The sequence below is a fragment of the Colobus angolensis genome, unplaced genomic scaffold (genome assembly GCF_000951035.1).
Source record: "Colobus angolensis palliatus isolate OR3802 unplaced genomic scaffold, Cang.pa_1.0 Scaffold169, whole genome shotgun sequence".
NCBI classification, from domain to species: domain Eukaryota; kingdom Metazoa; phylum Chordata; class Mammalia; order Primates; family Cercopithecidae; genus Colobus; species Colobus angolensis.
The window spans coordinates 1,633,493-1,646,609 of NW_012114810.1; the positions used below are offsets into that span (position 1 = coordinate 1,633,493).

At 48.0% G+C, this 13,117-nt stretch overlaps 1 protein-coding gene across 4 annotated transcripts in view; it reads right to left on the reverse strand.

Annotated features, from left to right (window-relative positions):
- The window catches only part of PI4KB (phosphatidylinositol 4-kinase, catalytic, beta), a 37,749-nt gene that overhangs the window by 12,484 nt on the left and 12,148 nt on the right, over window positions 1-13,117 (reverse strand). For 2 of the 4 annotated variants that reach the window (XM_011937862.1, XM_011937863.1), the window contains 3 exons: window positions 11,147-12,083; window positions 3,147-3,374; window positions 1,791-2,018 (listed from right to left, as the gene is read on the reverse strand). In XM_011937862.1, the coding sequence (XP_011793252.1) occupies window positions 1,791-2,018; window positions 3,147-3,374; window positions 11,147-12,055 (1,365 nt within the window). In that variant the 5' untranslated portion in view covers window positions 12,056-12,083. Of the gene's footprint in view, window positions 1-1,790; window positions 2,019-3,146; window positions 3,375-5,789; window positions 5,835-11,146; window positions 12,084-13,117 lie in introns of all 4 variants that reach the window. The other 2 variants (XM_011937861.1, XM_011937864.1) reach the window with 2 other exon arrangements.

Below are 13,117 nucleotides of genomic sequence, written 5' to 3' on the forward strand. Positions count from 1 at the left end.
TTTTTTTTTTTTTTAAAGATGGAGTTTCGCTCTTGTTGCCCAGGCTGGAGTGCAATGGTGCGATCCTGGCTCACTGCGACCTCTGTCTCCCGGGTACAAGTGGTGATTCTCCTGCTTCAGCCTTCCGAGTATCTGGGATTACAGGTGTGCGCCACCATGCCTGGCTAATTTTTTGCATTTTTAGTAGGAATGGGGTTTCACCATGTTAGCCAGGCTGGTCTTGAACTCCTGACCTCAGGCGATCCGCCCACCTCAGCCTCCCAAAGTCCTGGAATCACAGGTGTGAGCCAACGCGCCTGACCCTGGCTGTGTTTTTGGTTTGTTTTGTTTTAAGACAGGGTCTCACTCTGTCGGCCAGGCTGGAGTGCAATGCTGTGATCTTGGCTCCCTGCAGCCTCCACTTCCCAGATTCAAGTGATTCTTGTGCTTTAGCCTCCCAAGTAGCTGGGATTACAGGTATGCTCCACCACACCTGGCCTTTTTTTTTTTTTTTTTTCTTTTGAGACGGAATTTTGCTTGTCACCCAGGATGAAGTGCAGTGGCGTGATCTTGGTTCACTGCAACCTCTGCCTCCTGGGTTGAAGCAATTCTACTCCCTCAGCCTCCCGATCAGCTGAAATTACAGGCACATGCCACCATGCCTGGCTAATTTTTGTATTTTTAGTGGAGACGGGGTTTCACCATGTTGGCCACACAGGTCTTGAACTCCTGACCTCAGGTGATCCACTCGTCTCGTCCTCCCAAAGTGCTGGGATTACAGACGTGCGCCACTATACCCGGCATAATTTTTCTATTTTTAGTAGAGATGGAGTTTCACTTTGTTGGCCAGGCTGGTCTTGAAATCCTGACCTCAAGCGATCCACCCACCTCGGCCTCCCAAAGTGTTGTGATTACAGGTGTGAGCCACTGCACCTGGCCAGCTGTGTTAATAGCTCTACATAAAATTCTGCTCTGGCTCTTCATGCCCCAGAATAAAGTCCAAGTTTCTTTCCCCAGCTTACAGGGTCCTTCCTGTAGCCTGGTCCATGCCCACGTGTCCAGTCTTATTCTTCACCACGTCTCACCCCACACCTGCACATCACAGCCAGACAAAATTTCTTTCAGTTCCTATAGTGGCCCAAGCTCCCTCTTGTCTTCTGGCCTTTGTACGCAGTGTTCCCTCTGTCCAGCAGTCTTTGTCCAGCTAATTCCTACCCATGCTTCCAGCCTCAGCTGAGAGATTACTTCCTCCAGGAAATCTCTTGTGATGCCTGCCCTAAGTCTGGTGCTCCTATAATGTCCTATCCTTTCCACCATGACCTGGCTCTCACCACACTACAACTACTTGCTTACTGGCCTTGTTCTCTTTCCAGTTAGGTCACAAACCCCTTGTAGGCAGGGGCCAAGTATTGTTCACTAGCACATAGCACTCAGGTCCGGCACACAGAAGGCCCTCAATAAATATTTCTTGAATGAATTAATGTATGACTTCTCATCCTCTGTTATTCTATGACAATTTTATATAGGTGTTCAATAAATATTTTCATTAAATTTCCCTCCCTCCCCTTGGCCTAGAAGTTCCTCTTTACCTTTAAATCTGAATTCTTTCACCAGGAAAACGAGCTCCACCTGAATCTATTCCAGACTAGAGTTGTTCAGAGCTTTCTCCCTCTTACCTCTCACTACCTACACCACTCATTTGGGTACTTGCCTTAACCCTGCCTTGGGATATGTTGCCTTGTTCCCAACATAGTTACAGCTCCTGGAGAAAGCTCCTGGGCCCCAGCATTACCTCCTTGAAGCTTCCTCACCTCCACTTGCAGCTCGCCTATGTCATCCACTGACCAGGCCTCATCATCGTTGTCATAGTTGGGCACAGTGCTGAAGCTGCCAGCTCGCTGCTCATGGGTAATACCACATTCAGGCAAGTTCTCTACGGACCTCGTACTCCGAATTCGGTTCTCAGGGATTCGGGCAGGGACACTGGTGGTGTCAAAGTTTTCACATTCAAGGACTTCCACATAAATCAGGTAGGGAGCCTGGGGGAAGAGTGAGAACAGTATTTGCAACTTACTTCCACCACTCACCCCCAAATCTCAACTCCGTTAGCAAGGTTCTTCCTGCCGTCCTTTCTCCTAGTTCCAGCCTTCATCCAATAGTCCCCTGAAACTACGAACAAATGTTTCAACTGAGCTCCAAAATGTACAGATGATGCATTTGGGCCAAACCACTCTAGACTATCAATTACAGCCTGTAAGGGAGGCCTAGATGCCTCTGTGGGCTTGTCCTGAAGACAGGGCCCAGGGAGCTACAGTGGACAAAAAGACTGGGACAAAGCTGGGTACTGCCCCAAGGAGCATCCCAAACTTCAATATTTCCTTTGAAAGAAAAATATGGGCCAGGCACGGTGGCTCATGCCTGTAATCCCAGCACTTTGGGAAGACGAGGCGGGTGGATCATGAGGTCAGGAGTTCAAGACCAGCCTGGCCAAGATGGTGAAACCCCGTCTCTACTAAAACTACAGAAAGTAGCCAGGCACGGTGGCAGGCGCCTGTAATCCCAGCTACTCAGGAGGCTGAAGCAGGAGAATCCCTTGAACCTAGGCGACAGAGGTTGCAGTAAGCCAAGATTGCGCCATTGCACTCCAGCCTCAGTGACAGAGTGAGACTCCGTCTCAAACAAAAAAGAAGAAGAATCTGAACCATGAATATCATGAATAATCCAGTCAGCATACACACTCAGCTAATTCTCTCCAGTGTGAACTGGGCATCCTTCTCTCCTTCTGTCTGCTCACTCTGATCAGAAAAGGTCTTAGAAACAAAATATTTCTCTATGCTTATGGTTGCTGTATCTGCAAAGCTCAAGAGTTACAGAAGAGCTACCAAAATGACCATAAGGTGTGGTGAAGAACAATTCTCCTAAGATACAGCAAGAAGGAAGCTAAAAAGATTAGGTTTCTTTGGTCCAGAAAAACAAAGCCCAAAACAAAGGAGGGCCCTCAAAATCACAATCGCACTGAGACAGGGTCATGGTCGACATATGCATCATGAACTATGAAGGGAGACTAGGATGTTGGTGGGGGCATCACTGGTCATACACACAAACCCTGAACAACCATGGGTGAAGAGTCACATCCAGGGTAGGGGTTTGGGCCAGAACCCATCTACCTTGTCCTTGGAGTTGAGGACAACAGCCTGTGTGTGGGGTACACGGACCACGTGGTGGTCAAAGCCAGCAGTGGGCAGCCAGACTCGGGCAGGGAGCTTATGGTTGAGCAGGGAGAGCTCTGAGATCAGCCTCTGTGTCTTCTGCTCTTTGGTGGGGAGTGTGGCCAGCCGCTTGCCGATCGCCATCAGGGACTTGATGAATTCTCTCTCAGGAGCCAGTCGAACGGGCTACAGGGGTTTGGGGTAAGACAAAAGATGGTGAAGAAACCATATAATACAATGGCCCACCCACTCAGTCACTCCTGGCCATGCAGGCCGGGGACCCCAGTATCTGGAGAACTTCAAGAAAGGAGCTGCTTTTTAGTCTTAGTAGGCGCTTCCACCCACCCTTCACAGCTTGAATTGAGAATAGCCAGCACATTCCTTCCCTATAGGCTATCCTTGAGGGTAAGGGAGGCCATGAGTCCAGGTAACTAGGATGCACCCCTCTTCTCTTGAACTTGGGTTCCTTAAGGACTGTACCAAGGCTTCAGAGTGAGCAGGGGGACAACATCTGGATAGGTTAGCCAGGGGCACAGACAGAAGAGCTGCTTACATCTGAATTGTTTCACCCTTCTCAAGAACAGGGTTGTTCCTCTCCCCATCTGGATCCCTGGGCTAGATCTCTGCCGAGGGGCTCTGCCAAGTCCCGCAAGGCTAGAGAAGGGAGCCCCACATCAATATTTCCACTTTCAAAGAGAGAAGATGCTCGTCATTCAAATTACTTCTGTTGATTTCCATGGTATCCCCCTGTCCGTCCCACAATCTCTTACAAGGCGTCAATGCGCATGCAGGGGATGGAAAGAGTATGAGCCGATGAGCAGACTTTGCATTAATCAAGGAGAAAGAAAAAGCAGATGGAAGGAGGTAGGTGGATGGAGAAAGCAACAGCTCCTTTTAGCCCTTGATGATGGCCCTGAAGGCCTGTCTCTTTTAGTGACTCCTCTTTGGGTCCTCTTCCCCTACCTCTCAGTGACTAGGTTCCCCATATGAATTCCCTGCTGTGAGTTTGGCTCCTTGTGCTGGGCAATTCAGTCATCCTCAGAACGAGCAAGGTTGGTCTGGGAAGGTGCAGGTGGGGAAAAAGAGGGACTCAGCTAGACATGAAGAAGGGCTCTTCCCAGTCTAAGACCTTCTACCGTAAGGGGCATTTTATCAAGATAGCCACCCAACTCCCTATCCCATCTCCCCTCAGCTGGATAAGAACAATCTCTCCTCCTCTTGTAGAAACAGCATGTGACTCACCAAGCCTTTCTCTCCCTTTCCATGTGTCTTGCTTAGTTTCTAGATCGAGAATTTCTATCCTTGCTCCCTCGCACTCTAAAAGAGCTTCTTTTGAAAACTGGGGAGTATCAGGTCTACCTCTCCATGTGCAACAGTGCCAGGATTCAAAGGAAAAGCTCAGCGTGGCCTTTGCCTCTTGGGAGATGACTCAGAGTGTCACATAGGGAATGAAAGAAGATGTCTGAATCCTTCAGGAATGCTTTAGGTGACATTGTTGGAAAGAGAAAAAGAAAAGGAAAACAATGGAATTGGGTTTCTAAGGTCCCTGAAAATATCCTGGGGGTAACAGAGAAAGAAAATAAGAGGAAATTTGAAGACTCACTTCTTCCTTCATCTGAATCCACTCAGATGGCAACTGATCTCTGTCCCAAGGACCCTCTACCCCCAACCAATTCATAATCATCTTAGATTAGAAAAGGCAGAATTCCCTCCTATTCTCAAATCAGCATTTGGGTTAGGGGCCCCTAAGTTACGTGAGCATGTTGGAAATGTGACCCCAGGCCTCAAGAGAGAGGCTCTGCCACATGGGAGGAGATAGGAATCATGACTGAAAGGGGATTAGCACAGAACAGAGAAAACTGATTTGATAGACAAATCAAATAGAAAATATAAAAAAAATCATCCAAACTCCCAGAGGTCCTGCATTTCCTCTCACGTCTTTGCCCAGCAACAAGGTCCAAGACCCTGTGGGACCAAAGGGTCATGGGTTAGTCCAGAGGGAACAAGAAAGGAGAGGGGATTATGGAACATCCTGGGCAGTGAGCTGGAAAAAGGGAAGAACTCAGACCTGGAAAAAATGTGGTTGAAGTTAAAAAAGAAAACCAGTTGTGGGGAGGCAAAACTTTCCTTCAAGCCAAGTCCTATTTGTTTTTGGAGTCAGCTCACCAGCACAGGGCCTAACATTTAGAAGATTATTAATAAATATTTGATAATCTGATGGCAGAAGCCATGGGGAAAGGGTTCTGGGTGGGAGAAACAGGATCCTGGGGTTTCTGCTAGGCAGTTTTTGGCTCCAATCCAGGAGTGAATTCTACCTCTCTCCCAGCTGTTTGCTCCAGACACTCAGGAGCTGGGGGCTGAGCAGCACTATACTCCAGCTGTCTCTGAGAGAAGGATCAGCTGAGCCTGGGCTCAGGATTTCCACCACAAAGGTCAGGGAGAGCAGATCTGGGAGGTCTGGGAGGGAAGAGCTGATCTCCCAGGAAGAAAAGGGGCATTTTAACTTCAGCCTTGGCCTGGGGGCTCAGAAGACCTGGGGACGGAGAGGAAATGCGGCCATTGGGGGAGCCTGCCACCCAGTCCCAGCCTGACCCCACTTACGGAACTGAATGAATTATCAATACTCTCGGTGCTGGAGGAGAGCTCCTGGGAAAGGGCCAGAGGGCAAAGGGAGAAGGAGGGGGTGGGAAGGGAGGGGAGAGAGACAAAGGTAAAGAATTTAGCTCCAACTTGGATTGTAACTGCTTCTCTAGTGAAGTTCTACCTTTCTGCTTTAATAAAAGAAAGTCAGCTCAGACATGCTACTTGCCCCAGATGCTTGACCACTTGTGGGAGATGCTGGAAGGGCAGCTCAGACTTTAAGGTCAGAAGGACTGAAGAGACAAAGCAGCCTCTGCTTTTCACTTTATTCCCTCCTATTCTCAACTGAGTGGATCTTCCTTCTAGGCCAAAGCTCTAAAGCTGGGTCCCTAGGGCAGTAACTGTACTGCCAAGCTTCCCTGCTCTTTTTTTTTTTTACCCACTCACATGCTCTCAACCAAATCCTTCTCCATGGGGATCACCGCAGGACTGAACTTAACAAGCTGCATGGCTCCCATACTGGAAATCCCACGTTCCTCCAGTTTTTTGGAAATCTCAGGGAGGAAGAAAAGCTAAACTTTCAGTGGCAGGTATACCTCTTCTCTAATTAGCCTCATTATCACCCTGGGAAGCTGAATCCCAACCTTGAACCTGTGTGACAAAGAGCATGCTAGACCAATGAGCCCAAAATCTCTGGGCTGGACGCTGATGGGAGAGAAGGATAAATCAATCTCCTATCTACCAAAACTCCTTAGGCTTCCTATCAGGCTATCCACATGACAATCAATATATTACAATTTTTGATATAAGTTGGGGAGTTAGGTCCTAGCTATATCCATCTAGGCTGGATAGTCAGCTGTCCTATTTCCAGCCCAGAGGATTTATCTAAACATCACCCCATTCCTGTGTCATACGTGTCTGTGTGAAAAACAGGGGAAAGAGATGGTGTCAAACTCTCACTCAGCAGCTCTGAGGGAACACTCATGCACAGGATTCATATCCTGGGTTCTGTCCAACATGGTCTACCAGGGCAGGGAACGGGGCAGCACGTGTGCACAAATCTAGGTTGGGAGGACGTTGGTGTTGGGGGGTTGGACTTAAAAGACAAAGTCCTAAGAGCTCCCAGGGCAGGAGGGCAATGGTCAGTGAGTTTCTACTCTGAAATCTGCTGAGTAGATTCAAGCATCCACTTGAACTCAGTTCCATGGTTTCAGTTCTATTCTAGCTGGAGGTCCTATAGTCAGGTCCTTCCTTCAAGAATGTGGGGACTGGAGCACTTTGAGGGAGAAGCCACACTTGGAAACATGCCCCTAAGGCAACAACTCTTCCATTTTGGGTAGAAGATGGTGGGAGAATTAAGGCAGTGAGGATGTCAGAGTCTATTATGACTTAGTGGTTCTATTTCTACCTATGAGCTGGTTGAAGAAGGAACAGCAGGCAGGATATTGGCTCCCCAGCAAAGCTCCAGCTGATTCTCACAGACAGGTCCTGTCTGACTCATTAACAGCCCTGGGGGAAGGGAGGTATATCATGACCTGTTCCTCTCCTCCTACTCCCTGGGCTTGAGTCACTCATACAGAGTCAGCTCCAGGGAGTAAAGATGAAGCAAGAAACTGACATCACACCACATCAAGCTAGAAGGCCTACTGGGGCTTCCAGTGTGACATGTGGCAGATTTCTCTGTACAAAGGTTGCAGTTCTGAAAAGACAAAGCTAATCTACTAACAGTGTCATTATGTGGGGAAGGGTGTGGTACCTAAATCACTCTCTCCTCTTAGCTCCCTCATTCTATACCAAAATATTTGCCATTTGGTTACAAATGGGAGGACAAACTGCCTGAGCAGAGTTCCCCAACTAGGCTGACAAAATGGCTTTGAAGAGGCAGGCTTTGAGGAGCAATGGTGGAAAATGTGAAAAATCAGCACAAAGCCTTCTGACTGTGGGAGACAGTGTAAAGGATTCCTCATAGTAAGAAAGAGAACAAAACACTGTGAGAGCTGAGCAGAGAACAGCTCTGCAGGGAGACCATGGGCAGGAAGAGAACTGTACATGCTGACCCTGAGCCTCTTCTTTGAGGCCCGACCTCACCCTTGGGAGCTCCTCTACTGGTGGTGGGAGCATAGTATTAAACTCAGAACCTAAAACGAAAGCAAGAGATTGGAAGCAGAGTGTTAGGGTCTACCTAGAGATTCTCCTAAAGTATCTCTACTCAGGCGTTAATTATGTGCCTCATTTCAGTAAGCTGTATACTTCCTGCTTATGGCAGAAAACAACTTTTTCAAGAGAGTCACAAACTAAACAGTTCCCTAGATACTGGGGTTTTCATTATTACTTTACACATTCCTAGAAGGAAGGATAACATTTTATCCCCCATCCTCCACAGCCTCTAGCACATGGCTTTGCACACTGTACAAGGTCAATAACTACATGTTGAGTGAATGAATGTTACATGAAAGGGAAGAAGGATGAGTAAACGGAAAACCAATTTCTTTGGTATTTAGGGGACAAAGGCCTTGACAGACATATCCTCAAAATGCCAAAGGGGCTGGGTCTAGTCACTCATGCCTGTAATCCCAGTGACTTGGGAGGCTGAGGCGAGAGGATCACTTGAAGCCAGGAGTTTGAGACTAGCTTGGGCAACACAGCAAGACCTCATCTTTGCAAAAAAATTTTTTTAATTAGCCAGACGTGGTGGTACACAGCTGTAGTCCCAGGTACTTGGGAGGTTAAGGTGGGAGGACTGCTTGAGCCCAGGAGTTAAAAGCTACAGTGAGTTATGACTATGCCATTGCACACCAGCCTGGGCAACAGAGCAAGACCCTGTTGCAAGAAAAAGGGCGGACAGACAGATGGACGGGTGGGCAAAAGGAAGGACGGACGGACGGACAGACGGAAGGAAGGAAAAGGGTTGGGAGAGACCCCTGTGCTGAAGACTCTAATGCTTAGAAACCTAGTGATATTCATGTTTCTCTCTGTCTCTTTCTTGCTCTCCCATTTTCGGTGGAGCCATAGGGAATTCAGGTATTTCATTCTGTCAGTATCAGATAACACTGGAGTGCCTGGGAACATAGTATCTCCTTCCTTTCCTGGATCTAGTGACCCAAGATAAGGAGTCAGGTTGGAAAGAATGGCAGCTACAGAACCCACCCTAAATGACATAAGTATTCACCTAATACCTGCCTCTCAGTGCCATCCATAATCTTATCCTGGAGTGGGAGTCAGACGCAAGGAAAGAGGGACCAAGGATCAACAGAGTAAGAAAAGTCCTGAGGCCTCATATTTTCTGGTCCTAAGACGAGCACTACAAAATGGATACAGAGAAAAGCCAAGCCTGACAAGAGGCACCAAGGAATTCACTTCCAGCTGCTCACCCTCTGCTACAGGTTTGACCCCACGATGAGACAGCTATCCAACCCTTTATGTTCCACCAGAATCTGGATGACTCTTCTTGTTCTGTAGCAACTTCCCTTCATGACCCAGGGCTCTGCTGCCAAGCACCAGAAATGAAAATGCTCCATTCTAGCTCTGACAACAGTTTTGGCTTTGCCTGTGCATGGATGTGGAAGCTTACATGGCCATAGCCTGGGCCGTTCTTCCCCACATGGCTTCTGACAGCTGGGGACCTCGGGAAGTACATATTGAGAAACAACCAAGGCAGTTCAGCTGAATGATTATGAGCACCAGCTAGAGATTTGAGTCCTGGTCTGACATTCACTAGTTGAGGGACCTTGGGCAAAACATCTAATCTTTCCAAGCCTCAGTTTCCTCGTTGGTAAAATAATACCTGTCTCTCAGCATGGTTGTGAGGATTAAATGTAAAGTACTTGGCAAGATGCCTGGCACATAAGTGCTGAATAAATGTTAGCACTTTTAACTTTACCATTATTAAATTATCCTAACAAAATTCCAAATTTCCAGAAAGCAGGCTCTATAGTTTCCCTCCCTCTTCCTTGTCTCTAGTCACTCTGACTTCCCTCTATTTGAAAGAAGTCCCATTGTATCAAAAACATGGGTGGGTTATATGTCCCACAGAGGCAGATGCCAGGACCATAGCTATATGCATTTTTCAAAAAGTGCAAATTCCTACTTTTTTTCTCCCTTCTTTTCTAGGCTGGGCTGGAGGCCAGGATGGAAGCCTGGCCAATGGTGAGTCAGAGAGGAGGACTGGAGCACCATTGTCTGGCTAGGACACCAGGTCACTGACACTTGGTAGTTCACTGGGCAGCTTTCTCTGCTATCTGTCCAGATGTGGAGTGAAGAGTGGGTATAACCTGTTCATGTGGCCATCTCTTTCCTGCTCTGTATCCTAAATTATACCTCCAACTGCTGTTTTAGTTTCCTCTTCTTCCCAGCCTCCAGGTCCTTGACTAGGCACTAGATTTACTCTATACTAAGAGTGCTTTCTCTTCCCTTTGTGCTTCTCCCAAATGGTATGGGAAAGATACCAGCAAGGCACTCTTTCCCACAAGGAAAGGCAGGCAATAAAGGCATCCTCCAGATACCTCAGTGATAGAGAATGAAACTTACACTTATGTCAACAAAAGGTAGGATCTTCAGGGGGTAGTGAAAAGGGATTAGATTGTGAGTAGGAGTGGCCAGGACAATGAAGCTGATATTCTATCTAACATCTCCCCTACCCCAGCACACACAAAGACAACAGCACCTTTTCCTTTCCCACAGATGCTTCTCTGAGAGGCTCTGGTAGCTATCTCAAGTCTCAGGTCAGGGTGTGGAGGGCTTCTGCCACAGTTCTCATTAACACAGTAGGTGTTAATGGAATGGCAGTTTGTTTGTTTATTTATTTGAGATGGAGTCTCACTCTGTCGCCCAGGCTGGAGTGCAGTGGCGCGATCTCTGCTCATTGCAACCTCTGCCTCCTGGGTTCAAGTGATTATCCTGTCTCAGTCTCCCAAGTAGCTGGGATTACAGGCACCTGCCACCATGCCTGGCTAATTTTTGTATTTTTAGTAGAGGTGGGATTTTGCCATGTTGGCCAGGCTGGTCTCAAACTCCTGACCTTGTGATCTGCCTGCCTCAGCCTCCCAAAGTGCTGGGATTAGAGGCGTGAGCCACCGCGCCTGGCCAGTGCAGTTTAATAAAAATGATTTGGGACACCATCAGGAGCATCAGCCTTACTATTACCTACATGACCTGAGGCAACTCACTTTCTCTGGGTCTGAGTTCTTCCTTTGTAAACTAAGGCAGTCAAAATACATGAATTCTAAGGTCTTTCCATTTTAACATTCCGTGCTTTTATCAGTGAAATGAAACAGAGGGAGGACAGAAAGAAGAGCATAACCCTGTGTGTATATAGGAGGCATCCTGTCTCCATGAAGCCCTCTGCCACCTTTTGTCTCTGGTCCTCCCCAGAATTTTACCTCGTCCTCATTCTCCACTTTAGGGTTGCTGGCTGTTCGTTTCAAGTTGCTGCTGAGACTTATGCTGGCAGTGGCATCTGACTTAGAGCGCTGGTGAGTCCTTTTGGAGGGAGATAGCCCTGTGTCAGGGGCCGGGCTCAAGGAGGGCAGCTCCCTCTTCCTGTGAGCTGGCTTTAGCTCATCTGAGAGGATCAGCTTCCGTAGCTTGGTCCCACGGGAGTGTCGCTGAGTGGAAATGTGCATGTCTGAAGAGTAGGCCCCAAGCAACAGGGCACACTGGAGGGAAAAGTTAATGCTCTGGCGGCAACGGTGGACTATGTAGGGCTTAATGGCATCACCCACGTCCTCATCCATGTGGATGTACATGTTAAGTAACTGGGGTAGATAGAAGTCCACGTCCTCATTGCGGAAGCAGAAGAGCCGGTTGCCGATGTAGGCTTGTACTCCAGGCTCCTTGGAGTTATACAGGTATGAAATGGCCATGGAGATGTCAAACAGTTTTGACTCAAACAGCCTCAGGAGCCAAGACTGTTTAGCTGAGTTGTTCTGCCGCCGTCTTCTTGCTCCTTTGGCTGTGCCTGAGGCCACCGTGGCCCCCATCTCATCTTCCTCCTCCCTGATCTGGGCAGGTGGATCATCTAGGCAACGGATCTCACTGTCCACACCATCCCCATTGACCAACTCCAGTGAGGTGCCTCTGCTAGAGACTGCCACGCCTCCATGCAAAAGCTTGACCTTCTCCAACACCTCCTGGCAGGCCTTCTGGGCCACCTCAGGGTCAATCACTGATAATTCCCCGACCCCCTCCGTGATGACACTTAGCAGGGACCCCCCATTATTCCCTGGTGGGCCAGAAGTGGGCTCAGAAGTTGGCTTCAGGGGGGCAGGCTCCACTACTGTATCTCCCATGGCCACAGCCAGACTTCGAGCTTCCAAGCTACAGGAAGAGGGAGGGAGAAAAGAACAGAAAGGGAGACACATACACACACTGGTTAGTGGTGCCATCCTCAGGTCTTCCCTTTGCTATGACACCTTCCCAGGCACCTCCTCTTTTTGTCTTCCTGGACTCCTTCAAAATCAGATAAGAAGACATCTCCTAGGAAGCTTTCCTGACTACTTCCACTTCTGATTACATTACTCATCATTCCTCCTGTACTTAGTTACTCAGCTTAGCCTCCGTTCTTAGCTTATATATGTGAAATGTTGTTTCGTATAGGTTGTATTTATATAGATTTACAAATTCTTTTTTTTTTTCTTGAGCCGAGGTCTTGCTCTGTTACCCAGGCTTGAGGGCAATTGCACAATGTGGGCTCATTGCAACTTTGACCCTGGGCTCAAGCAAGCCTCCCACCTCAGCCTCCCAAGTAGGTGGGACCACAGGTGCACACCACCATGCTTGGCTTATTTTTAAAATTTTTAATCTTATTGTTTTTGAGACAGGGTCTTGCTCTGCTGCCCAGGCTGGAGTGCAGTGGCATGATCAGAGCTCACTGTAGCCTTGATTTTCTGGGCTCAAGCAATCCTCCCATCTCAGCTTCCCAAATATCCAGAACTACACACATGTGCTACCATGCCTGCTTAATTTTTAAAATTTTTCTGTACAGACAAGGTCTCACTGTGTTGCCCAGGCTGGTCTTGAACTGAGCTCAAGCAATCCTCCCGCCTCAGCCTCCTCAAGTGTTGGAATTACAGGCACGAGCCACTATGCCTGGTGATTTACAGATTCTTTGGGTAGACTGAGAAGCAATTCAGGTGTTATTCCCTTGTTCCCTAACTCTTCAAATACTTTTCTATCCGCTTGCTCTTCCTGTCTCCCTTTAAATGCCTGCTATAACCTTTTTCTTTTCCTCTTTAGACTATATTTCTTTTTTTTTTTTCTTTTTTTTTTCTTTTTTGAGACGGAGTCTCGCTCTGTCGCCCAGGCTGGAGTGCAGTGGCCGGATCTCAGCTCACTGCAAGCTCCGCCTCCCG